Below are 24,711 nucleotides of genomic sequence, written 5' to 3'. Positions count from 1 at the left end.
AACACTGCTCACAGCAAGCGTAGCCGAGTTCGCTTTTCAAACATTCACTTCCTTTCTTTCTGTTTCAGCGTCTGAAGTGAACGGACGTCATGGTGAGTTTAGCTCCGTGAAAATTAAAAAAGAAATAAGATAAATTCTCTAAAAATATAAATAAATAAATCTAAATAAATATAAATAACATTAGATATTTATGATTATTTAGTAGTGATATGCAGTAAGAGCATTAAAGTAGCTTATGATGCTAAAGTGAATTTAGTTCTTATTTTTGACACGTGTGTGCAACTTTAAATTAAATATGCATACATAACCTAAAAAAAACATTTTCAAGTAAAATTGAACTCGATAGTAAATGAACAAATAATCAAGAAATTTTGTGAAACTTACATTTGCAGTCTCATCGTAAATTTTCTGCACCTCGTCATGGCTCCATGGCCTTCTACCCCAAGAAGCGCTCCTGCCGTCATCGTGGCAAGGTTAAGGCCTTCCCCAAGGATGATGCCACCAAGCCAGTGCATCTGACTTGCTTCATTGGCTACAAGGCCGGCATGACGCACATTGTGCGCGAAGCCGATCGTCCTGGATCAAGTGAGTAATTAAATTTTTAAAATATGTTTATATCGAATTTTCCATGATGAGAAACAGTTAAATTTTTATGGTTAGAACACAAATGATCAACTGTGATTATGACTTAACTAGGGCGGACTGATTTGCATTAAGCAAAATCCTGAATTTTTGGTCGCCTGAAAACCACGTGCTTAACCTCAAAATTAATTTTTGTTTTACAGAGATCAACAAGAAGGAAGTCGTCGAGGCTGTGACCATTTTGGAGACGCCACCAATGATTGCCGTTGGCGCCGTTGGTTATATCGAGACGCCATTCGGTCTGCGTGCCCTGGTAAATGTCTGGGCCCAGCATTTGTCTGAGGAGTGCCGTCGTCGCTTCTATAAGAACTGGTATGTAACAAAATGTCGGACGCCATTTTTTTTTTTTGGATGGTCGCACGCGTTGCAAGTTGCATGTGCTGCGTGCTGCTGGATGATGATGAGATGGTATCTGAATGACCTTTGTCGAAAAACCTTCTACCATTTCTGCTGCCTTCCTTCTGATCGCAGTTGCAGTACAATTTGCACTTGCTGCGTGTGCGATGTGGACCATTTTTTAGACGTTAACTAACTTAAACGAAACTTATAAAGTTCTTGGATCAGTTCGCTGAGAGAGCTTTTCAAATCTATGCAAGTCGTGTGAGCTGCATTGACCAATAATGCGTCAATTGTGAGTAAGCACGTCATGGAAGATGTCATCTCCGCTCGCTTTCAATTGCGATGAGGTGCACTTCCCGTTTTATCTTTCGCCCGCACAGACTTGATGCAGCGTTCGATCGATTGACTCTCGGCTCTGTATTAATTCGCAACGTCTCCAAATTCGTTCCAATCAGGTACAAGAGCCAGAAGAAGGCTTTCACCAAGGCCAGCAAGAAGTGGACCGATGATTTAGGCAAGAAGAGCATCGAGAACGATTTTCGTAAGATGCTCCGCTACTGCAAGGTCATCCGCGTGATTGCCCACTCGCAGGTAATTATGCTCAATATGTATTGAATAGTCTATTAGTGGCGACGTCCTTGGTCTTGTTGTGCCGATTGTGCTTCGCGGCCGGTCGGTGCGCCTGGCCTAAAAAGCATTCGCGCTGTGTCCCTCAATGCACAGTTCATGGATGCAACGTCGCAGATCAAATCGCCCTTCGGGTGGCGATGCTTGATATATTCCAGTAACGGTGCGCAGCCGCTCAGGCGATGAACGCACGGTTAAACCATATCACGCACAGTCCTAAAACATTGCAATACAATTTTTGGTAATAACTTTTTGTTTATACTCTTGTCGCACAGATCCGTCTGATCAATCAACGCCAGAAGAAGGCGCACATCATGGAGATCCAGCTGAATGGTGGCTCCATTGAGGATAAGGTCAAGTGGGTGCGTGAGCATCTCGAGAAGCCCATCCAGGTCCGCAATGTGTTTGGCCAAGATGAGATGATCGATTGCGTTGGTGTTACCAAGGGTAAGGGATTCAAGGGTGTCACCTCACGTTGGCACACCAAGAAGCTGCCCCGCAAGACGCACAAGGGTCTGCGCAAGGTTGCCTGTATCGGTGCCTGGCATCCGTCCCGCGTGTCCACCACCGTGGCACGTGCCGGTCAGAAGGGTTACCATCACCGTACTGAAATCAACAAGAAGATCTACCGTATCGGTGCCGGCATCTATACCAAGGATGGCAAGGTAAGCACACAAGACGATTACATATGTCTTTCTCGCTCTCATTTTTAATGATGATAAAACCTCTAAAAAATATTGACATCGAAGAAAATAAAAAGGTTGATTAACCGTGATTTTTATAATGATAGGACTGATAACGTTTGACCCAAGACACTTTTCCTTTCTTAGTGTTCTACTTGTCTAATACACATTTCTCTGCTCTCCAATTTGCAGGTCATCAAAAACAATGCCTCTACTGAGTACGATTTGACCGACAAGAGCATCACGCCCATGGGTGGCTTCCCCCACTATGGTGAGGTCAACAACGACTTTGTCATGATCAAGGGCTGCTGCATTGGCTCCAAGAAGCGCATCATCACCCTGCGCAAGTCCCTGCTGCGTCACACCAAGCGCTCGGCTCTGGAACAGATCAAGCTCAAGTTCATCGACACCTCGTCCAAGATGGGTCATGGTCGTTTCCAGACCCCGGCCGACAAGCTGGCCTTCATGGGTCCCCTCAAGAAGGACCGTCTTAAGGAGGAAGCAGCTGCCACCACCAGCGCTGCCGCCGCCGCACCTACCACCGCCTAAGCTTTGGCGCAATCTTTGTAAAACATCAATACAAAATGCACTTGTTTGGTTTATTGCTGGCTTCTACCGTCTGCGTTGCGGTAGAGTCGGCGCAATAAAGAAATGTGGTTTTGAATAAGCTAATAACAACTTAAAATCAAATTGTGTATATATTTTGAGTTTATAAATAGCTAAACGCTATTTGTATATGATTTCCTATTATATAAACGTACTTATGTGCACATTCTTCATATGCTGATAGTTCGGGGTCGATTGGATCGGATGACTTTATCATACAACTGCCATCTCTTTAAATCAAATAATCTCATTTTGATAAACGACGGATGCACCGAGTTATCCAATGCACTTCTACTATGGCAACCTACAACAAAATAGCGTAGTATGGATTTGCATTTTTTATTACGGTTTATCGATTATGACATGATATTACAATTCAGATATCAATATAATCTGTTCCCTATATATATATATGTAATGGACCACTCCTTAGAACACCTTGATATCGGGAACAATCTTCTCGTTGTCGTAGATCTCCTTGGCATAGCACAGATTGGGGTAGTCGAAGGCGGCACCATAGCGATTCTTGCAGCCCGAGGTGGCCTTATCGCCGGGGGTGTACACGGGCTGACCAATCACGTTGGTTGTTGCAAAGTTGCAGGTCAGCACAAAGTGGTTATAGTAGTCGCGAGTGAAGCGCACAGCGGCACAGCCCACATGGGTGTTCTTTTCGGACACGGCAATGGTGAACTTGGCCACTTTCTTGTTTGGCAAATCCTCTGGGAAGCTGGCCAGAATCTCGGGCGAAGCATTGACACGCTCGGCAAACCAGTTCTCAATCTGCTCCTTGATGACCTCCGCATCGGTGTACTCGGACTCGGCACCGCTGTAGCTGAAAATGGCATTGTTCTGGCCAGCGTAGGCGAAGCGTTCGGTACTGCGGCACTTGTCTGGCAGTGACTGGCAAGTCTTCACATTGAAGAGGGCCAGATGTGTCAGCTCCTCGCACCACGTCATCTTTGCCATGCGTGCAGCCTTGGGCAGACCTTCGATTCCACCTCCGGCAACCTTGTTGCGCAGCTCATTAAACAGGGTCAGGATCAACTTCTCGTGTGGCTGAATGTTCACCTCCCGCACATCCTTAGGACATTCCTCACTAAAGTTCTGCAAGGCATTTGTGCTTAATTTGGGAGCTGGAGCGGATTAGACACTTACTCCTTTGTTATTGCAGCCTATGTGCTTGTCCAGGCAAGTGGGCAAGGCGCAGTAGTCAACTGAAGCGACTAGGCCGACTAAAGCTGTGGCCAGCAGTATGAACGCGGATACTTTAGAGAACATCTTATATGTTGGTTGTTGTCTTGCAACTGAAGAATGACCACGAAAGTAGATCAATTTATACCCGACCGGGCTCCATTAGGTAAACAAAGAATCACACATGTGTGAGGTTATTACCAGGTAGTGAATCGATTCGCCAATGGCCGAGCACGCAGATGTTCGAATGGATTTGATTTAGCAGACATTTCTACTAAGCTCAGTTGTTATAATATACAGCTCAAGTTCTGAATAAACATGAATGCAAGCATGTGTGTGTGTGTGCGAATGTGCCGTGATTCTAGGAAGATGTGTTTCAAGCTTCTGTAACTGCTGTCACTCGGCAACATATGTAATCCCGGTGCTATAAATAAGCGACTGTTTCACCAGTCAATCATCAGTTAAGAGTGAACTGTTGGTAAACACAATAACTTGAACAATGCAAGTACTTCTCCTGTTGGCTCTCCTGGCAGGCATTGCCTCCGCTGTGGACTACTGCGCCTTGCCCACTTGCCTGGACAAGCACATAGGCTGCAATAACAAAGGAGTAAGTGTCTAATCCGCTCCAGCTCCCAAATTAAGCACAAATGCCTTGCAGAACTTTAGTGAGGAATGTCCTAAGGATGTGCGGGAGGTGAACATTCAGCCACACGAGAAGTTGATCCTGACCCTGTTTAATGAGCTGCGCAACAAGGTTGCCGGAGGTGGAATCGAAGGTCTGCCCAAGGCTGCACGCATGGCAAAGATGACGTGGTGCGAGGAGCTGACACATCTGGCCCTCTTCAATGTGAAGACTTGCCAGTCACTGCCAGACAAGTGCCGCAGTACCGAACGCTTCGCCTACGCTGGCCAGAACAATGCCATTTTCAGCTACAGCGGTGCCGAGTCCGAGTACACCGATGCGGAGGTCATCAAGGAGCAGATTGAGAACTGGTTTGCCGAGCGTGTCAATGCTTCGCCCGAGATTCTGGCCAGCTTCCCAGAGGATTTGCCAAACAAGAAAGTGGCCAAGTTCACCATTGCCGTGTCCGAAAAGAACACCCATGTGGGCTGTGCCGCTGTGCGCTTCACTCGCGACTACTATAACCACTTTGTGCTGACCTGCAACTTTGCAACAACCAACGTGATTGGTCAGCCCGTGTACACCCCCGGCGATAAGGCCACCTCGGGCTGCAAGAATCGCTATGGTGCCGCCTTCGACTACCCCAATCTGTGCTATGCCAAGGAGATCTACGACAACGAGAAGATTGTTCCCGATATCAAGGTGTTCTAAGGAATGGGAGAAGGGGCGCATTAATAGTTGATGATTCACAATTTTGAAATGTAATACAAAGCCTTTAATTTAATAAAAAGAAACTGCATTTGAATGAAACATAAAAATAACGACATTAGAACCCCTTTCTATTTTAACTTTTGATCAAGTTGGCAGTTCCAACGAATTGAGTAAAAAAATATGTTACGCGAGGCGCTGCGAATTGGCAGCAGGCGCAGCTACAGCTACAAATCTGTGCGTCGTCCTAATCTAAGTGCGGTGTCTGGCGCCAAGAATGTGGATGTGCAGGAAAAGCAGAAGCCGGAGCAGACGGCGACCACACAGTCTGTTGGCAATGGCAAAAGAACTCTGACCAGGCAGTTGACGGCCAAAATGCTGGCCACGGGACCGATAACCGTGGCGGAGTACATGCGCGAGGTGCTGACGAATCCGCAAGGCGGTTACTACATGAATCGGGATGTGTTTGGGCGTGAGGGTGACTTCGTAACATCGCCGGAAATTTCACAGATCTTCGGAGAGGTGATTATTGTGCACTTTACTGGTCTAACTTAAATAATAATAACGTTCCTCGCCGCCAGCTTGTGGGCGTTTGGTTGATGAACGAATGGCAGAAGCTGGGCAGCCCATCGCCTTTTCAGCTGGTCGAGTTGGGACCAGGACGTGGCACACTGGCGCGCGATGTGCTCAAGGTGCTGTCCAAATTCAAGACGGGCGCCCAGTTCACCATGCATATGGTCGAGATTAGTCCGTTTCTGAGCAAGGCGCAGGCCCAACGGTTTTGCTACAAGCACGAAACGGTGCCGGAAGAGGCGCAACTGCCATACTACCAGATTGGCACCACGGCCAGTGGCACCCAGGCCTATTGGCACCACCGGCTGGAGGATGTGCCGCCGGGCTTTTCGCTGGTGCTGGCGCACGAGTTCTTTGATGCGCTGCCCGTGCACAAGCTGCGGCTTGTTGACGACCAGTGGCAAGAGTTGCTCATCGATGTGGCCCAGGCTCAGAACACGGGCTCAAAACCCGCTGATTTTCGCTACGTTGTGTCCAAGGCGCAAACGCCAGTTTCGCGTTTATTTAAACCTGTGCCGCAAGAGACGCGCAACCACCTTGAGTACTCGCTGGAAGCAGAGCGCCATGTGGGCATTCTGGCGGAGCGTTTGGAGCAGCACGGTGGCATTGCGCTGATCATGGACTACGGCCACCTTGGCGATAAGAAGGATACATTTCGCGGCTTCAAGCAGCATGCACTGCACGATCCGCTGCTGGCGCCGGGCACAGCGGACCTTACAGCCGATGTAGACTTTCGGCTCATCAAGCACGTGGCGGAGACGCGCGGTCACATTCACTGCTGTGGGCCAGTGCAGCAGGGCGACTTTTTGAAGCGCATGCAAGGCGAGGTGCGCCTGGAGCAGCTGCTGGCCCATGCGCTGCCCGAGAATCGGAACATTATACGTTCCGGCTATGAGATGCTGACCGATCCCAAGCAAATGGGCAGCCGCTTCAAGTTTCTGGCCATGTTCCCGGGCGTAATGGCTGCCCACCTAGACAAATATCCCGTGGCGGGCTTTGGATAATATAACTTTTGTATTTATATATATGTATATATGTAATCTGTTCTATACATGATCTACTGTTAATGTTTCAATCGAATGCTATTTCTTCTGGAATGCTGCGTTAATGGTCTGCATCTCGGCACTGGTGAACTGCAGCACAGCGCTGATGGCGTTCAACATGTGACGCTTGTCATCGGCATCCCGAGTGACAATGAAGCTAATGATGACGTTCTTCAGGTACTCCAAATTGGCGCCTTCGCGCGTCTTGCAGCGTTCCAGTCTGCAGTGGAAGATTAAAAATGAAATAAGCGCACACTGGCTTTGCCTGAGGTCGCGACTCACCTGTCCACCTGCTCCTCGAGCAACTCGATCTTCTCGTGCATTTCCTGCTGTGCGGTGACCTTGTCCTGTATAGCCTTGCGCAGCGTGGACTCGGCCGCGTATTTGGATTTGCGGAGTGTTGTGATTTCAATGTCCTTGCGCGCCAGCTCATTGGCATAGTGCAGCATGTGACAGTTTTCGCTCAAGGACAGCTTTTTCGGCTTCACCTTCAGTTTTGCTTCGCGTTCTCCATCCACTTCAACACTGTCTGCGTCCGAGGAGTAGGCTAACGCTTCACTGGCCTCCAGGGGCGAAGTGTTGGGCTTGTGAAACACCTCGAAGGAGGTTTGCAGCGTCTTAATCTCCTGCTCCTTCTCGTCGAGCAGCTGTAATGAACGCTGCCGCTGCTTTTGAAGCAGCTGCTCCAGCTCGTTAAGCTTGCAGCGTGTCTCGTTCTCTAGCTCCGCTTTCGCCTCCTGCCATTTGGCGCGCTCGTTCTTGAGCGCTAGACGCATCTTGTCGCCCTGCTGCTTCAGATCCTGCTCGGCCTCATCTATATTGCGATTGAGCACCTGCACCTTGTCCTGCAGCGTCTGTATGTGCGTCTGTTGCAGACGAATCTTCTGTTCTAGCTGCAAACGCTGCTGCTTGCCGTTCTCCAGCAACTGCTGCAAGCTCTGCAGCTGTTGCTCGCAGTGCACGTGGCTATCGGCGGTTACGGCCGCTTTGCTGCTGCCCAGCACCTGGCTGAGGTCCATTGGATTGGAAGAGTGCGCATTGGCATTGGCCAGCAGCTTCTTTAGGCGTCCAATTTCATCCACCAGAGCACTCATGTCAGCGTCGCTTTCGTTGAGTAGTCGCGACGCGGGCGCTGTACGGGTTTGCGCCTGCTCAAGCTCGTGCAGCTGCTGCTTGAGCGCATGTATGCTGTTCTGATCATGTTGGCGCAAGCGATCGTAATTGCCCACCGTGCTGCTCAGCTCGGCTAGGCGTGCCTCCAAATTGGCCACTCGATCCTCGTGCAGTGCTGCCTGTCGTCGACTTTGCTCTTCGGCGCGCAGCACGCGTCTCTGCTCCTGCTTGATGGCCACCGAATGCTGCTCCTTGAGCTGCTGCATCTCCTGGCGCACCTGCTGCAACAGTGCGCTGCTGTCAGTGGCCGCGGCAGCGGCAGTCGTTTGTTCCGCCTTCGACTGGCATTGTTTCAGTTGGGCACGCGCCTCCTTTAGCTGCAGCTGCAGCTCCCGCAGGCGACTGTTCTCGGCCTCGTTGCTGGCGAATTGCGTCTTAAAGTTGTTCAGCTGCATCTCAATGTTCTCCTTGAGGTGGCGTTCATCCGCATACAGCTTTTGAAGCTCACGCAGCATTATCATTTGATTGTTGGTCTCCTTTTCGCGTTCCTGTCGCTCGATGATCCACTTGGCCTTCACCTCATCCACGTCATTTTTAGCACGCTGCGCTTGCTCCTTGGCCTTGGCGTGCAGCTCCTGTATGCTCTGCTCCTTTTGCGCTATCTGAGCGCGCAACTGTTTCTTGTCCGCCTGGAAAGAGGCCTCCATGCGCGACTTTTCCGCCGACAGCGTGGCTAGAGAGTTCATCAGCGTTATGATTTGCGTCTGCAGCTGACCCTTTTCATCGTTGCCAGACGCATCACTGCCATTACTGGTGCCAGTGGCAGTGGATCCATCGGCAGCATCCCCGCTGGCTTGGCCATCGGCTGTGACAGCGCCTGCGGCAGCACTTGCGTCTTTGACGCCCGTAGCTTCCGCATGAGCCGCCAGGCTCGTCTCGAGTGCTTCCTTCTCCTTGAGCAGCCCCTTGTACGCAGTGACCACGTCTGTATTTTGAAATAAATAATAAATAACAAATATTTTTACTGCACCACGGACTTACCCTTGAGTCGCTTCTCGTAGCGCGACAGTTGCTCCTTCTGCGTGGTCACTAGAGCCTCCAGCTCGCGCTGTCGTTTATCCATTTCGCATAAGCTCCAATCACAATTATAATCAAGGTTTTCTGCAACTCAAAAGCGAATTTATTTTTTCTCTCGTGGCATTTTGATACACATTCAACTAACATGAAAGCAGCTGCATTAGCGACTACTTGATACCCTGTACCAAGCCTGAACGCTGGGACGCTCTGTTGTGCAGTCTAGTGCGTGTTATTTAAAATTATTTTGCGCTAGAGAAGCATTCAAAATATACATTTACTACGTGTAAAACATATGTACTCATCTGATATAATGGGTTGACAAAATTTGTTAGGCGTAAAAATGAGAAATAAATAATTTTCTATACACATAAATGTGTTCCAATCCATTCCAGTTCTCAGCACACAAAAACTTCTTTTACTTATTTCGAAAACCTAATATACCCCACTTTATTTTCCCGTTTATTTATGTCAACAGCTGTCGGCAGTGCTGCCAACTGGTTTTAATAAATTATAACTTATGCTACACTTTTCAACGGTTATTCATCGCCTTCCTCTTTCATCATGTTTTCGATTAAACGTTTGCGCTCCTCAGCTTGGCGCAGCTTACGCATGACCAAGTCCTCGTAATCCCGTGTCGTTGCACTGCTTGGCGCCGTCGAGGGCGTTGTTGGCTTGTCTTCAGCCAGCCGTGATACCCACTGAAAGTGCAATGGATTCGCTGGATTGCCTTTCTCATAGGCCAGAACCATGTCGCAGGCTTCTCGTGTGTTCAGCTCCACCATGGCACGGCCGCGTATTTTTGTGTTCATGACCAGCGCCACAACCTCGCCATATTTCTTGAGGTACTGCAAGAGCTGCTCGTGCGTGTAGCCGCCGTTGCTGGCATCATTCTTATCCGCCTTCCATTTAATCGTGATGCGATGCTGCGCAGAGTCGAATCCGGGTGTTTGTTGCTTCTGCTGGCGCTGCTGTTGTTCATTGTAGCTGCGTTTAAGCTGCTCCCGCATTGCCCGCTGCTCCTCCTCCAGAAGTTTGGAACCTTCGCGTCGCAAGCGTTCAATTTGTTCCTGCAGCACCTCCTCATCGCTCTTACGTATTGTGCTGTACGGCTGACCTACTTGCTGCTTGTCTAGCGCGGCCCGTTCTCGCTGCTCCAGTTCCTCCTTTAGCTTTTGTCTTTTGCTGTCCAGCTGTTTGGTACGCAACTCTGCGGCCTTTTTTGCCTTGAGTACCTTGTCGTAGGCGGCGCGCGCAGTTACATCAGTAAGTATTTCCAGCGCCTTGGACAGCTCATGAAAACGTTCCGCCGCTTGTGGATTGTCGGGATTCTTATCCGGATGGCAGTCGAGAGCGCGTTTTCGATACGCTTTGCGTATTTCAATCTGCTCGGCTTCGATGGATACGCCAAGCAAGTCGTACAGGTTGACATCACTATACTTCTTGTTGGTCATGGTTTTAACTTTCTAATTCAGTTAAACCAAAAATTTGGAAACGCTTGCGATTTGCTTACAAGCCGGCTAGAAACGCTTGCATGCCAGCTGTTATATGTGACAGACTGGCAACACGGCGACCGCAAAGTGAGGCCCATTGGCATGCATCACGTTTGTATTATATGAGTGATATCGCATAATATAAAATCATAAACAAGTCAGTCAGGACTCTTATTAGGATGGGAGTCGTGTTCGCTTTTTACTTTCAATGTAGTAAGGAAAAAAAATTTACAAGCGGTTTTGATTTGCTTACAGTTCGGGTAGAAATGATTGCAGATCAGCTGTTCTACGCGACAGTCTGGCAACGTCGCAACCGCAACGTGCGGGCTATTGGCGTGCGTCTCATTTGTGTTATATGAATAATCAAGCATAATGCAATATCATAGGTAGCAAGAGAGAGAGAGAGAGAGAGCAGGGACACTATGAGTATCTACCACGACGAGGTCGAGATTGAAGATTTCGAGTACGACGAGGAGGAGGAGATGTACTACTATCCTTGTCCCTGCGGCGATCGATTTCAAATTTCCAAGGTAAACTCGCATCAAAAACCAACTTTTGGCTGTTACTAATATCCGCTTTCTGCTGGGCAGGAGGAGCTTATAGAGGGCGAGGAGGTAGCCACTTGTCCGAGCTGTTCGCTTATCGTAAAAGTGATATACGATGCGGTAGGTGTTTATCCATATAACTTTAATAAATAGCTGCTTACCAGAAACATTTTAATTCATGTGAACGTCAGGACATGTTTAAAGCGGAGGAGGATGAGTCAGCGGCGCTTAATGAAAAGCTAAGCGAGTTGAAGCTGGAGAAAAATTAGGCCTCCAGCGTCTAATTAATTTTGTTTTTAACTAAATAGGTTTTTATTTGTATACTTCCCTTTATTGTAAATAATATGCTGACTAGTAAACAATTCGATTAAAGTACACATTAGCGAAAACTTGTTTGGTTTGTGTACACTTTTTTGTTGAATTTTGGGTGATGTTTTTTATGTTTAAATATACAAAGGATTAATAAATAAATTAAATATGCCAGACAGCCAATAAGCGCACAGATGGCCAAAAAATTTGAGATACATTTACCGCGCTGCTTCAACGTAGCTTGTTCTTATTGACTGATCAGCTTAAAATAAAACTCAAACAAATAAATATATTGCACTGAGCGCTATTCGGCTAGAAGTGGTTGAGGTGAGCGCGTTGAGTTCAACTTAAATATATAAATTTTGAAACAGAAGGAACTATTTTAAGTACGAGTTGTGTGGAAATGTAAATAGTTACATGGAAATCGTGCCTTATGGACTGTGCTCGCCTTCACTTTCTGCTTATCAATTAGAAGTTCGACTTAAATTTAAGCTTTAGATATTGTTTCAAGTCATGCAGCTTTTATAGAGAGCGTACTCCTTCAGCTATATTTGAATATACGCATAAATGCCGGCATGTAGGCGAAAAGTGGTTCATGTGCTACAGGGGGTAATACTTTGTTTCTTGAATGTGCTGATGTGCAGGTCCATATTACTGTTCCAGCCATGAACCAGTGATGTTATTTGGAGACTTTAGCTAGAATTAATAAAAGACTAATGAGTGGTGTTGACAATACACATGGGAAGGATCACACTCACCTTAATGTTGAACTGCTTCAATGTGCTCTCCAGTGCCATGGCATTGCCTGAGAAGTACGCGGCAATGGCATTGTGCAACAGAATGAGCTGCTTGTGCATCACTTTGATCTGCGTGAAGTTGGAAATGTATTCGCTTTTGTTTAACATATAAAATAGGCTGCAAACAAAACTTACGCGATTCTCATCGAGAAATTGCATTTTGATGGCTACATCACCACGCAGCTTTTCGTATTGATCCTTGTGATGCGCATAGCTGCGCTGGGTCTCTTCCAGAGAAGCCGCCGCTTGGGTTATTTCTGGCTTTGTGTTCTCCAGATCCATTCGATAGGCATCGAATTCGATTCTGCAAATATTGATGAATCAGTTGTAGGCATAATTTATGCTATATAGCTTATAAGGATTTATCGGCCTACCTAGCCGTCTCGTATTGTCGTATCGTTAGGAGGGTATCATCTATGGTTTTGTTGCATAGCGTATTGACCGATGAGATGAAAAAGTTTAACGCATTCAAGAGTAATTCGCCATTTTTTGTCAAGTTTCGTTGCGTCTCCGAATTGCAGATGAACTCCTTCTGCAGTTCGGGATTTTTTTGCGCCAGATCGGCAAAGGCGTCCGCCAGTGATTGCTGTGACACCACAACGTGTTGGAAATGTGAGCTGAAGGCGCGCGTCAATCGTAAAATGGACAAATATTTTCGTTGGGTCTCGCGCAGCTGTTCGATCTGCGCCTCCAGTTCCGAATCGACGGTACGCTGTGATTTCCCCAGCTTCTCGAGCATTATCTGACGCGTGCACTTATACGTTGATATGCTCCAGTTCTTGATGCTATCAATCTTGGAAGCACTCGTCCGTATCAGGCTGCTGCTGCCGTCTGCTGATGTTAGGAAACCGTTGCTCGCTTGTGGACTTATAGGTGACATGGGTGTGGTGGGCGCTGCGGAAGGAATGCCAACACCAAATCAAAATGTTATCCACGAATTATATATGTATAAGGTTTAGCTACACACCTGAATGATTTCGTAATGGCAAACTGGCGGACGTACTTAACGGGATGCCTGTTCCAATAATGTGACTGCTGGCGCTGCCGCTTATCCCCATCATTCCCAGGCTGCCGCCTTCCGTGCCAGTGTGCACGGCATCGCAGCTGTCGTTCATCGATGGTGTGTCTTTAAGCATTTCATGTATGCTGCGCTCACGTTCCGCCATGCTTGCTTTCCTCGTTGCCTTATCAGTGAGTAATGTACTTTAATTGCACCAGAAAAATCGTTCACTGGGTCTGAGGGGTAGCGACGGAGACGATTTGGCTTGTAGTTGGCTACCGGTGCACTCAAATCGATATCACACGGTAGATGGAGCGTTCTAAATTCTTTATCGTATGTTGTGCACACCAAGAAACTATTCTCAAATGCAGCACTGCCGCAATTACAATTTATACAATTTAAATTTATTTGAGCAAAGAAAAAGCATAGAATTAAAAAGGACGCGGTGTGACCGACTGCCAGGCCGTGCGAAAATACCACATTTTCCACATAAAAGACGTGAACACTTGACGATTGCTTAAATTTCAATAAGGCACAAAAGCTTACCATTGTTATTTACATGAGTTATGTTGAGCAATATCAAAAGTTTAGTTTGCCATCAAAATAAAGAAAAACCCTATATGTGTATGTTAGCTTGTTGCAATAATGCAAAATGTTAGATTATCTTAATTTAAAAATGTGGCAGCACTGATTATGTTTGAGCGGTGTGGTAACAAATGGAAAAAAAGTTAAGTGAATGGCAAACTAGCACAACATTTATTTTAGGGGGATTTCAGACAAGTAGAGCTGTAAATCCCTAAAAAAGCGATATAATTGTACAACAACCCAATTAACCAGTACAAAAAATAAAAATATTCAATCTGCGATTGCAACAGTTATATGCGAGGACGGAAGAATGGTTTATATGCAGTTGATAATGGGCATCGGCTGCGTAATTGCAGCTGCAGCCGCTGCAATTTATTTTAGTATGCCTGCAAGGGTGTCCTCTTATCAGTCCAACACTGGCAGACGACCCAATGACGGCGACGAAAGCAACGATTGTGGAAGACAAAGCAAAAAAGATGGCAAAGCGCAGCGTTTTCGTGCCAGGTAAATACATGAGCTTCTTGTGTGTTTATAGTCTTAATTGTAATCGGTTGCATTTTAGCGAACCCGGCGACAAGTGCATCATTTGCCTAAAGGAAATGACAGCCCACACGATGCATATAATGAACTGCGGTCATGCGCTGTGTCAATTTCCATGCTTTGCACAATACCGCGAGTGGGATCGCTACTGTCTGTATTGCAAAAAGCTTGTAATACGCATCAACGTGCCCGGCGACGACTGCTGCATCTGCTGCGAGCCCATGTCGCCAAAGACCATTCAGTACTTGCCGTGTGAGCACGCTCTACACAAAATATGTCTGGAGTCATATAAGAAAGAAAACTACAAAACTTGTCCCCTTTGCTCAAAGAAACTTTAACGACTTTATCAACTAAAGCAATATTAAGACACCAAGGCGCACACTTAGCTTTATATATATATGCATAGTTATTATGATATCAATAGGTTAAGTGCCTTCTTTTAGTGTTTACAAATTTTATTGAAAACAATAAACGCTGTCTAAGTTTTTAAATGTCCTAGCTCTTGACACTGATGTAGGCTGCGAACGAAGCCCGAACGTCTCAATGATGCTTGATTTATGAGCGAGGCGCACAAACCAGATGCGCGGCCAGTGTTTGCAAAGCAAAAATCCGTTCCTGCAATGAATGACCAGCCGATCAAGGCTAAAATAAAGGAGCGACATTGAATATTATGACTCGAGATCTCACCCAATCACTCACCATTTGAAATTGTCCACCAATTACACGGACGGATCCAGGCCGCCTGCCAGAACGCTGGGGAAATCCTCAGCGGTCAGCCAGGGCGTCACAATGGAGACGAATTGTAACTTGTAGTTGGCGACCGATGCATTTATTAAACTTAATTTATATCACGTGATATGTGGAGACTTGTGCTACTCATGCCAAGTAAATCAATTTAGAGCAAAGGTAAATAATTATAAGGAGAGTGTGTGACCATTTGCCGGCTAAACGAAAATACCTCAACTTCGAGTTATGTCTAATATCAATAAGGCACATACACATACAGTTTTTGTTACATTTTTTACGATGAGAATTGATAAAAATTTAATTTGCCAATCTAAATACAAAGCAAAAACGTATATAAATATGTTAGTTTGCCAGACTAGTGTAAAATAGTAGTATTGATTTTATTTGAACAGTGTGGCAATAAATGTAAGCACATTATGTGATTGGCAAATTAAAACGAAACATTTATTTTAGGGGGTTTTCAGACAAGTAGCTGCAAGTCAGTGAGAGAAAATAAATATATTTAACTAGTGATTACAACATCTGTATACGGAGACGGAAACATGGATTATTTAGATATTGTTATGGGCATCTGCGCAATTGTTGCAGCAGCTACAATTTATTTTAATATACCCAACAGTAGGTCCTCTCAGTCGCACTCTGGCACACACTTTGCAGGTCGTCCCAATAATAACGTCAACGTTAGAAGACCAACCCAAACAGAGCGTGTTCGAGACAGGTAAATGCTTGCGATTCTTGTTTTTTTAGAAACTGCTAATTTGAATCTCACGCAGACGTCCTGACTTTTGCGCCGTTTGCCTAGAGCCAATGAATCCCAGTCAATATGCATAGATTAAATTGTGGTCATGCGTTGTGTCAACATCCATGCTTTGTGGAATACCGAGAAACCAGCCGCGTATGTCCGTATTGCGATCAGATTGTGATGCGCCTTAATGAGCCCTTCGACGGTTGCTTCATCTGCAACGAGCCCATGGAGCCGGACAACATGCTTTACTTGCCGTGCGAGCACGCTCTTCACTTGACATGTCTTCAATTACATAGGAGAAATAATAATACTTGTCCCCTTTGCCCATAACTACAAATATATGGAGACAAGGCCTTGAGTTCAGATTCAATGCCAACAAATGGAATATCGAAACACTTAAGGGCGCACACTTATCTTTATACCTTACATGCTGACCATATGTCGAGGGCTTCCATGCAGTGTTCACAAATTTTATTGAAATCAATAAACGCTGCCTAAGCTGCCTAAAGAAATGATTCCAGTACGGGAGCAGCACATTGTCGCCAATTGTCACGCCAGCGCAGCTCCTGAAACTGCTGCAGGCTGCGTGCGAAGCGCGAGCGTGTCTCTATGATGCTTGGATTATTGGGGAAGTGCTCAAACCAGATGCGCAGCTGCTCGGCCAGCTCCACATGATCGCTAAACACAAAACCGTTCTCGCCATGCTTGACAAGCTCATCTAGGCTAAAAGGGAATAACGAGTTTAAGCATTATGACTCGAAGCAAAGCTCGAACCACTCACCATTTGAAGTTATATGCACAGACGGGCAGTCCGCTGCCAAACATGTCCACCACTTTCATGGGCAGATCCAGGCCGCTGGTGCTCCAGTGCAGGCAGACGCCGAGATCGGCGCTGGCCAGAACGCTGGGATAATCATCAGCCTCCAGCCAGGGGGTCACAATGGACACCTTTTGCCAATGCATTTTAGCGATTTGAGCTTCGTAATGCGTTTTTTGCGGACCTTTTCCCGTGATGATGCACAGCAGAGATGGATAAACTTGAGGTTCATCTACAGCAACGCACTCATATGACTCCAGCGCCTGCAGCAGTATGCCGAAGTCCTCGTCCGGGGTCCAGCTGGTGCTGGATACAAGTATCGCTTGCCGTTGAGGCTTGTACAATACCGTGCCGTTGGCCAGCTTTTGCGTAAGCGCCGTGGATTCCAACACGCCCGACTGTTTCAGATCCGCATAGCACTGCGGCATGAATTGCGCGTAATCTTTGGATAGCTTCATGAACAGCTCGTGCTTTTGGGCCAGTTCAATGGGATGAAACTGCGCCGGCGCCCGATCGTACAGCACAGTAACGGGTCTGTAAGCAAACAGTCAGATATGGGCTAATGCTACTCCTGTGCTCCTTAGCTCACCCAATGTTCCAGTTGCGTTGCAAATCTTCCTTCATGGCTTTTGTGACACAGAAGTGTGTGTGCCCCTTGGCGCCAAAGTACCGTTCCAGCCGTTTTGTCAGACGAATAAGCCGGCTCTGTTCGCCGCCGGCCATACCCAACGCCAGCACCGTGTAGCTGTAGTTGTGCCAGTCGATGGCTAGCTTGGTGCGCGTCAAGGCGCAGTAAAAATAGCAGACTACCAGTGTAGGTATGCCGGGTGGATTTTGAACTAGCAGAAAGTTGGGCCGACGTATGGAGATTAATGCCATCAGCAGACTCAGCGTTTGCCAGATCGCCTTGAAGAGCAGCTTCAGTTTTGGTGTTAGATTTGTAATGGGCACCGCTGGAAGCTCGTGAATTTTGCACTTGGGCTGCGCCGCAGTCAACACATCTAGCGGTCGTGTCTCCATGTATCCAATTATGTCCACATTGTAGTTATCCTCGAGTAGACTCTGCGCATGGTATTGCATACGTGGACTACGTCCGATGTCGCCCAACACAATGACGCAAGCGTTTCGTTTCCTCATATGCAGCTCGACCATTCCGCTACTCTTGTTGGTCCACCTCTCAACTGGATGTTGACTGCTGCACTTTCTTCGGTAGCTTCTTTTAGCTCAATGCAGCTGAAATGCTGTATGGATGTTAGTTGTTGTTGGCTAAATAATTCGTCATTGTGGTGGTGCTGCGATAGGAACACGAGCTAATATATCGATATTTATTGAGTGGGAAACAGCTGTGCAGCGCAGTGTGACCATATAGTTGCCGCTATGTTAATCAACATTCAATTAACAGTTCAGTTGAGCATAACGGATTGTTGTCAGCACTATTGAGTCATTTACAGCTGTTAACCGCGCACAGTTTGGCAACATGGTCTATGTTAAACCATTTCAAATGGTCTCTCAATGTTGATGTGCAAGGACGTGTCGCGGCATAACTTATAAGAATTCTTTGTATTATGCGTGTGTGCTTACGGTGTAAAAACTGTGCGTTTGTGTGTGTGAGTGTGGGTGTAACTTACTGAATGCCTTCTAAGGCTATAACAACAAATGGTTTAAAATAAATAAGTGTAAAGTGCACAGCTAAATTAACAGGAAAAACAAAAACAACAAGAGCGGCCACAGCTAACGGTTAAAGCTGTCTGGCCATTGTTTTTGTTGCCGCCTGCAATGCGGCGAAATTTGCCGGTAAGTGAATGAACCAAATATACGCAATTTTGTTTTGGCATTCCGGTTTGTTGTACATTTTCGCCGGCACAACAAAGCGACCGCCCAAAATACAACCACACCGTCAACCCCCCGCCCCCGTCCATAACAGCTATTGCAGGTTGGCGCCGTCGCTGTTTCGAAATTCTGTCAGACTACCCGCAAAAATGTCAATTGTGTGTTAGTGTATGGGTGTATATGTTTGTGTATGTGTGTAAATTTTTCTGTATTTGTTGTTTGCAGCCATTGACTATGACTATGGCAGCGCGTTAAAAGTATGCATCATTGCTTTTGTTTTATTTTTTTGTAAATTTGTACATGTATGTATTTTTTTTAATATTTGGTTTTTAATATTGCCAATTTTTGCACTCACAGCAGCTGTTTCAATGTGTGTGTATCGATAACGGGATATACGCGCCATGTTACGAGTGAGTACACATATACGCACGCACAAATACGCTTTCACACACACACACACACACATACACACAAATGTATTTGATATTTCTATACATGTATATAGTTTATCCCATTAGAAAACTGTCTGCAGCGTCTGCGTCGCCAGACGAGACAGTAGCCTGACCCGCCTCCCAACCGCACCCCACTTGCCACTTGCCGCTTGCTCAATCGCAGCGCAGGCAAATAGCCTAAAAGCCGCCCAGAGAGTCAAATCCAGAGCCACCCCCAATGATTGTGACTTGCCAGGCACACACAGGAACTCAGGACTCGGATGGACAGATGGCGGGTTGGTTGGGTGGTTGCTCCTTGCGGGCTTGGCTTGCAACTTTATGCCGTTGATTTTTGATTTCTGTGCAGCTTTTTATTGCGTGTCTGAAGTTTTGTGCCGCGTTTTGTTTCACATTTGGCATAGAAAAGTTGCAACGAGCGTCGCCGGTCTAGACACCAACCCGGTTTCATATTTTTGACCGTGCTCGACATTTTAAACCCAACTAAAACTAGAATATATACACTTTATAGGGTCGGAGACGTCTCCTTTTATGCGCTGCACATATCATGAAAAAAATATAATACACTCTACAAGGATATAAAAAGAGGAAAATATCTATTCCCGGCTAGCCTGCTCCCAAAGGGGCTCTGCTATAAAATTTAACCACCTTATCGTATGCGGGTATACACGGGTGTATAAGAATTAGAAGCTTCAAGTAGAGATTGGCGCGGGCAGGCACGACCCAAAACCGATACAAAACGTGTATCTTCTTATATCTTTGCTGAGGGTATTATAATTTTGTTTCTTGTGACAATAAGCTCCTACACCTGGCTTTCTGCACGGTCCTTTCCTATTCATTTTATTTGAGGGTCCTTATTTGTTAATGCTTTTTGTTGCTAAATTGAGACGTTGCGTCCGACATTGTTAGCCAATGTGTTGAATAAAGATGGTTAAAAAAAGAAAACTGTTTGAATAATAATTAAAGTCAATAGTTTAGTGTGTTTCGTGTTTTCCAACACTGTCGTGCCACGGAGCACGGCCCGTGCCCATCTCTAATTTCAAGTCCTTAGTTTTAATAGCATCAAGCAAATTGCATTTGATCAAAGTCAATACAATGTTTATATTGTCATTGGTTTGATGTTAGTAGCACTAGTTTTTATACAAATTGAATTTTCTTTGCGTATGGTATAAGAATACATGCATATGTATATTGTGTATACATGTCATATATTTGTATGCATACATGCACTCAGTCATACATACATGCATATACAGATACCCACATATATACATACATATTAACATAAATATATATTTATACACGCATGCATCCATACATCGTTGTGGAAAAGCGAACATATGTACATACATACATACAACATAACACTAACATATATCCACAGTATGAAAACTTGTACGCGTTACTTGAATTCATGGGAATTGCATAGTAGGGCGCCATTTTGTTTTGATGCGCAGCGGGGGGAAGTTATCAAAAATCCATTGAAAGTTTGATCTGCGATTGGTATAAGAAAAGTAAAAAACACATACATACATCAACACACATATATACACATGTATACATACATACATAAACACATACATACATAAAGTTTGCATAATGTTCAAAACAAGCTTCTAATGAACTATCGAAATTTAGAAAAAGGTGAACTAAAAATTTTCATGCAATGATTTCATATCAGATCTTACAGCTTGGACTGTGCGCTGATCATCAATCAGTCAGTCAGTCAATCAGTCATATACAGTTTATTCATGTAAACCTAACTAATTGAATATTCATTTTGTGTCTTTTACAGCTTGTTAAAACATATCACATCGGATTATATATACATATATGACTGCAAGACAGCAAAAAGCTGCGTATAAAACTAAAAGGCAATAAAAAAGAAAACACACACATATAAAAAAGTTAGCGATCTCTTTTAAAATCGTTTCCATCGTTTCGACGCGGCTAATTGGACTAACTATAATTAACTGCGAGCAGCGTGATAGGTAAGTTACCATAATTGAGAGTAGATTAATACAGCATACAGCATCAACGGCGATTGCCACTGCAATGTGTATGTGGCATGCCGCGCGCGAGCTTCATTTGAATAATTTGCAGCGGCGAGATGCTGTGCAGAATGTGGCGGCGCGTGTCTAGACGCGACAGCAACTAACGCAATTTGTTCAGGGAGCAGAAGTGGTGTGTGTGTGTATGTGTGTGTGTGTGTGTGTGTATATATATATGATGATGATGGTGGGGGGCACAACCAAAGCGACCGCTGTGTGCAGCTGCCTGGCAAAAACTCGTGTATCCTAAACAAACTTCCGCCTCGACGGCGCACATACCAAATATGTAGCTTGGCTATAATTAAAGAGGAGCGAGAGGGCGAGAGAATGAGAGGGGAAGAGGGCGCAAGTGAGACAGCGACAAGTGCATGCCCAGTTCTTTTGCGGCTATTTTGGTTGTTTGTCTTCTTTTCCCTCTCACTCTCGCTCTCTGTCTCTAGGAGACACTGAGCTAACAATCGGCGCCAAGTGCCTATGTGACATTTGCCCAAAAGCAGAAAAAATAGAAAAACAGACAAGCGACACATGAGCGCCTCGAACTTTAAAGATCTATGAGTTATGTCTGGCATTACTTTAGCTATCTGCCTGCAGTTCAAGTGCGTTCAAATTTAGGAGCGGATGTTCTCGGACAGACGGTCGGACGGTACGTGGTCAGTTTCATGCAGGGATCGGGAACTCACGTGAGAAAGCGTTTGCCTCGAGTTACTCGTGAATTAAGGCAAACACTTCAACTCAATAGTCTGTGATTTAAAAGGTGCTTTTTGATATTAACACAGAACCAATACAGTCTACTGAGGTCAAAGGTTGCGTGCACTGAAACAAATAGCTGCAATTCAGCTGCAATTAGAATGGGAAATATAACCGAGAGTAAATACTTTAAAATATATTCCCTAGCTTGGCTATTGCTGAAAAGACTGTACTATAGTTAATTTTAATATTTACAATACTTAACTTTGCATTTCGAGTTTAATTATTATTAATTATAATTACAAGAATTGTAAAGTAAGTCAATCTTACAATAATTAAAGAATGGAATCTAATTGAAATCTTTATTTCTATAGCTTATAAAGAAAACGGCAGATAAAAAAGTTTGGTGGTACTATGAACTATAAAAATGCTGTGAAAAACTACCTTGGGCGGGCAGCGATGGTCACATAACTGCCTAATTGAGGCCAAATGGGTTTGGCCTGATTTATAATGGTTTTATAGGACCTGTACGCCTAAGAGGGGTGTACGCCTAATAGAAGTGTCCGTTGGGAGATTCTTTTTTCGTCATTGTACATTTTGCTGGTCATTTATATGTTCATTTCCAAAATTAATCGTAAAACCAGAGCTGGCATTACATTCGTTTCAAGCAAATTTCGCTTCTTGGAAAAAATTGAGTGGAGAAAAGGCAAAACAAGGCCGTAAGTGGTCGGCACTGATTGCTGGGGGTCTGGCAAAAAAAAAAAGCTGCAGCCACTACAGTGGCAACTAACTACAGCGACAAGTCCAAAAGTGACGCAAATGACGTTGATGGCGCCTCGCAACGATGCGAGTTGACCAAAGTTGCCGACCAGCCGTACTCCTCGTTGTTTTGCTAATTATGGGGAAATGGAGCGATGGAGAGTTGGAGTGGAATGGGATAGACCCTGTCAACTGCAGCGACGGCGACAAAAGTAGAAGAAGACTTCGCTTTCTGCTCATACAACACAATTTATGCAAAGGTATAGGAGAATGTGGGTTTGGTGGGGTGGGTTTTGTTGGACGCAAGTCGCGTCAACTGCAAAAGTATTATTAAGTGGAGTATCTTTCGTTGTTGTTGTTGCTGCTCCTCAACTCTAGTTGCTGCTGCCTTCGGGCAACATTTTGCACCTTTCACGTTTATTGTGACATTATGCTTTTAATAATGGATAACAACAATAACAGCAACAATAATAACAACGGCAACGACAACACAAGCAACACGAACAAAGCAAATACGTTTTAGAACAACTAGCGAAAGGGGCAGAAGGTTGTGTGAGAAGCGTAAAAGGAGCCACCGACTTCTGTTGTTGGTTAGTTTTTAGTGGCTGCCACTTTTTTCTCTGTGTGTTTTTGATTTTGGCTTTGCTTTTATACCCTGGGCGCAAGGAATGGGTGAAAATGAACATAAAATGTTATGATAGGGGGTTTTGCTATATAAAATATATACATATATGATGTTCATAGTATGTAGGTTAAATTGTTACTTACTAAACTGCAGTTGAATGAAGAGTCAAAAAGAGTAAAAACTCATTTTTAAAGATGATTTTTTTTATATTTTTTTTGTGTGTATTTCAATTCGGCACTTCTCGTAAAAAATCCGCGACTATGATGAACAATACAAAACCTTACTAAACAACCTTGACTTTTAGTACAAGTATTTTTACACATTTTGGCTCAATATCCTAACGATCGCATAATACGTGTACTATAATAACTAAAATACATAAATTACTAAGGAAACTATTTTCTGTAAGAAGTTGATGTTACCGCATTATAGGATATCATCAAGTCGAGCCCGGGTGACTAAAGAAATATTTAGTGTGTTCTTTTTCTATCGTTCAGTATGCTTTAGCATTTTGTTTTGATTAAAATGGAACCGCAGACCCACAAAGAGTAAAATAGAAAATCCAGCGTGGTAAAGAGAGAAAGACTATGGGAAGGGAAGGAAAGGGGCTTGGATTGCCACAAAGTTAATGGAAAGGTTGGAGTCTAGTGGAAAAAATACTGATTAAAATGTTCATCAAATGAAAATTAACAAAAATGTAGAGTCTGTCCAAAAAAGAAGATCAAATGAATTTATACAAATAAAAATGAACATGAAATCGCACAGCAGAAGTAAAAATACTCTAAAATTAATCAAAATCCGTTTGCTGTGAATCATTATATCTTAATAGTAAAAGTAATAAATATAATATAAAGTTGAATTACATATATATGTGATATTTAATTATTACAAATATGTTTAAAAACGAGAAATTCAATATATCTTCTTTCTAATTTTTCGACCGAATCTTCCTATACTGCTATATTGATAAGATTTGAATCATGACTGATAAATAACAGGTTCGGTCCAGATATCTTCATAAACAAATCAGTTTTTCAACTTAGCTATATGATATAGTGCTCTGATGTTGATAAGATTTTTTATATACACACATATGTATGGAGTATAGAAGTGTCGAGTTTGGTCAAGATATCCTGAACAAAACGCAATTTTCGAACGATTGAGATTTTTTATGTCTATAGTATAAGAAGTACAGAAGTGTCGAGACTGGTCAACTTTTTTTGCTTTTCGTTTTGATGGGAGCTGTATGATATAGTGTTTAGATCCGGTTGATATCGACTTATGTTATGGCTGCAACAAAAGAACGTATCTATGCAAAGTTTCAAGAGGATACCTTTATATCTGAGAGACAAGTTCGCACAGAAACAGACAGACCGACATGGCTATATCAACTCGGCTCTTGATGCTGATCTAGAATATATATACTCTATGGGGTCGGGTATGTCTTCTTCTATGTGTTACATGACAAAATTTTAATACCCTCTATGAGTGCATAAAAAGAAACGGTAAAA

At 44.6% G+C, this 24,711-nt stretch overlaps 10 protein-coding genes and 2 non-coding genes across 14 annotated transcripts; 7 read left to right on the top strand and 5 right to left on the bottom strand.

Annotated features, from left to right (window-relative positions):
- Positions 1 to 5: 5 nt before the first annotated feature.
- LOC115765777 (60S ribosomal protein L3) lies at positions 6 to 2,919 on the top strand. Of its 2 annotated transcripts, XM_030709449.1 has the most exons (6): positions 11 to 92; positions 393 to 585; positions 786 to 954; positions 1,437 to 1,572; positions 1,884 to 2,273; positions 2,484 to 2,919. In XM_030709449.1, exons 1-6 carry the CDS (start codon positions 90 to 92, stop codon positions 2,838 to 2,840), a joined length of 1,248 nt encoding a protein of 415 aa, XP_030565309.1. In that variant the 5' UTR covers positions 11 to 89; the 3' UTR covers positions 2,841 to 2,919. The 2 variants fall into 2 exon arrangements, with proteins under 2 accessions (XP_030565310.1, XP_030565309.1); XM_030709450.1 differs by lacking the exons at positions 1,437 to 1,572; positions 1,884 to 2,273; positions 2,484 to 2,919 and adding an exon at positions 1,195 to 1,414 and having other exon boundaries at positions 6 to 92.
- Positions 629 to 710, top strand: LOC115765796. The gene has a single exon (XR_004018149.1). It is a non-coding gene; the product is annotated as a small nucleolar RNA U43 (small nucleolar RNA).
- LOC115765797 lies at positions 1,034 to 1,111 on the top strand. The gene has a single exon (XR_004018150.1). It is a non-coding gene; the product is annotated as a small nucleolar RNA U83 (small nucleolar RNA).
- A 303-nt stretch (positions 2,920 to 3,222) lies between the features above and the next one.
- On the bottom strand, positions 3,223 to 4,195 carry LOC115765781 (allergen Tab y 5.0101-like). The gene is made up of 2 exons (XM_030709455.1): positions 4,053 to 4,195; positions 3,223 to 4,001 (listed from the first exon to the last, which is right to left on the bottom strand). The coding sequence occupies exons 1-2, from the start codon at positions 4,173 to 4,175 to the stop codon at positions 3,327 to 3,329; spliced, it is 798 nt and encodes a 265-aa protein (XP_030565315.1). The 5' UTR covers positions 4,176 to 4,195; the 3' UTR covers positions 3,223 to 3,326.
- Positions 4,196 to 4,548: 353 nt separating this feature from the next.
- Positions 4,549 to 5,528, top strand: LOC115765782 (allergen Tab y 5.0101-like). Its single transcript, XM_030709456.1, has 2 exons — positions 4,549 to 4,695; positions 4,747 to 5,528. Exons 1-2 carry the CDS (start codon positions 4,588 to 4,590, stop codon positions 5,419 to 5,421), a joined length of 783 nt encoding a protein of 260 aa, XP_030565316.1. The 5' UTR covers positions 4,549 to 4,587; the 3' UTR covers positions 5,422 to 5,528.
- A 41-nt stretch (positions 5,529 to 5,569) lies between these two features.
- LOC115765776 (protein arginine methyltransferase NDUFAF7 homolog, mitochondrial) lies at positions 5,570 to 7,051 on the top strand. The gene is made up of 2 exons (XM_030709448.1): positions 5,570 to 5,940; positions 6,000 to 7,051. Exons 1-2 carry the CDS (start codon positions 5,602 to 5,604, stop codon positions 6,993 to 6,995), a joined length of 1,335 nt encoding a protein of 444 aa, XP_030565308.1. The 5' UTR covers positions 5,570 to 5,601; the 3' UTR covers positions 6,996 to 7,051.
- On the bottom strand, positions 6,997 to 9,512 carry LOC115765774 (GRIP and coiled-coil domain-containing protein 1). Its single transcript, XM_030709445.1, has 4 exons — positions 9,370 to 9,512; positions 9,189 to 9,308; positions 7,317 to 9,132; positions 6,997 to 7,254 (listed from the first exon to the last, which is right to left on the bottom strand). The coding sequence occupies exons 2-4, from the start codon at positions 9,268 to 9,270 to the stop codon at positions 7,074 to 7,076; spliced, it is 2,079 nt and encodes a 692-aa protein (XP_030565305.1). The 5' UTR covers positions 9,271 to 9,308; positions 9,370 to 9,512; the 3' UTR covers positions 6,997 to 7,073.
- Positions 9,513 to 9,658: 146 nt separating this feature from the next.
- On the bottom strand, positions 9,659 to 10,952 carry LOC115765780 (dnaJ homolog subfamily C member 17). Its single transcript, XM_030709454.1, has one exon. The coding sequence runs from the start codon at positions 10,673 to 10,675 to the stop codon at positions 9,761 to 9,763; it is 915 nt and encodes a 304-aa protein (XP_030565314.1). The 5' UTR covers positions 10,676 to 10,952; the 3' UTR covers positions 9,659 to 9,760.
- A 62-nt stretch (positions 10,953 to 11,014) lies between these two features.
- Positions 11,015 to 11,549, top strand: LOC115765784 (DPH3 homolog). The gene is made up of 3 exons (XM_030709458.1): positions 11,015 to 11,244; positions 11,305 to 11,379; positions 11,451 to 11,549. Exons 1-3 carry the CDS (start codon positions 11,137 to 11,139, stop codon positions 11,526 to 11,528), a joined length of 261 nt encoding a protein of 86 aa, XP_030565318.1. The 5' UTR covers positions 11,015 to 11,136; the 3' UTR covers positions 11,529 to 11,549.
- Positions 11,550 to 12,181: 632 nt separating this feature from the next.
- Positions 12,182 to 14,064, bottom strand: LOC115765778 (arfaptin-2). 2 transcript variants are annotated; one of them, XM_030709451.1, is made up of 6 exons: positions 13,912 to 14,064; positions 13,333 to 13,820; positions 12,740 to 13,259; positions 12,501 to 12,669; positions 12,327 to 12,434; positions 12,182 to 12,264 (listed from the first exon to the last, which is right to left on the bottom strand). In XM_030709451.1, exons 2-6 carry the CDS (start codon positions 13,529 to 13,531, stop codon positions 12,220 to 12,222), a joined length of 1,041 nt encoding a protein of 346 aa, XP_030565311.1. In that variant the 5' UTR covers positions 13,532 to 13,820; positions 13,912 to 14,064; the 3' UTR covers positions 12,182 to 12,219. The 2 variants fall into 2 exon arrangements, with proteins under 2 accessions (XP_030565311.1, XP_030565312.1); XM_030709452.1 differs by having other exon boundaries at positions 13,333 to 13,601.
- A 64-nt stretch (positions 14,065 to 14,128) lies between these two features.
- LOC115765783 (RING finger and CHY zinc finger domain-containing protein 1) lies at positions 14,129 to 14,849 on the top strand. Its single transcript, XM_030709457.1, has 2 exons — positions 14,129 to 14,454; positions 14,513 to 14,849. Exons 1-2 carry the CDS (start codon positions 14,261 to 14,263, stop codon positions 14,826 to 14,828), a joined length of 510 nt encoding a protein of 169 aa, XP_030565317.1. The 5' UTR covers positions 14,129 to 14,260; the 3' UTR covers positions 14,829 to 14,849.
- A 1,529-nt stretch (positions 14,850 to 16,378) lies between these two features.
- LOC115765775 (chitobiosyldiphosphodolichol beta-mannosyltransferase) lies at positions 16,379 to 18,086 on the bottom strand. Its single transcript, XM_030709447.1, has 3 exons — positions 17,389 to 18,086; positions 16,764 to 17,333; positions 16,379 to 16,705 (listed from the first exon to the last, which is right to left on the bottom strand). Exons 1-3 carry the CDS (start codon positions 17,949 to 17,951, stop codon positions 16,486 to 16,488), a joined length of 1,353 nt encoding a protein of 450 aa, XP_030565307.1. The 5' UTR covers positions 17,952 to 18,086; the 3' UTR covers positions 16,379 to 16,485.
- Between the last annotated feature and the right edge of the window lie 6,625 nt (positions 18,087 to 24,711).

Source organism: Drosophila novamexicana, unplaced genomic scaffold (genome assembly GCF_003285875.2).
Source record: "Drosophila novamexicana strain 15010-1031.04,08,12 unplaced genomic scaffold, DnovRS2.1 tig00000986-arrow-arrow-pilon, whole genome shotgun sequence".
Taxonomy (NCBI): Eukaryota; Metazoa; Arthropoda; class Insecta; order Diptera; family Drosophilidae; genus Drosophila; species Drosophila novamexicana.
This window is presented reverse-complemented; position numbering and strand designations above follow the sequence as displayed.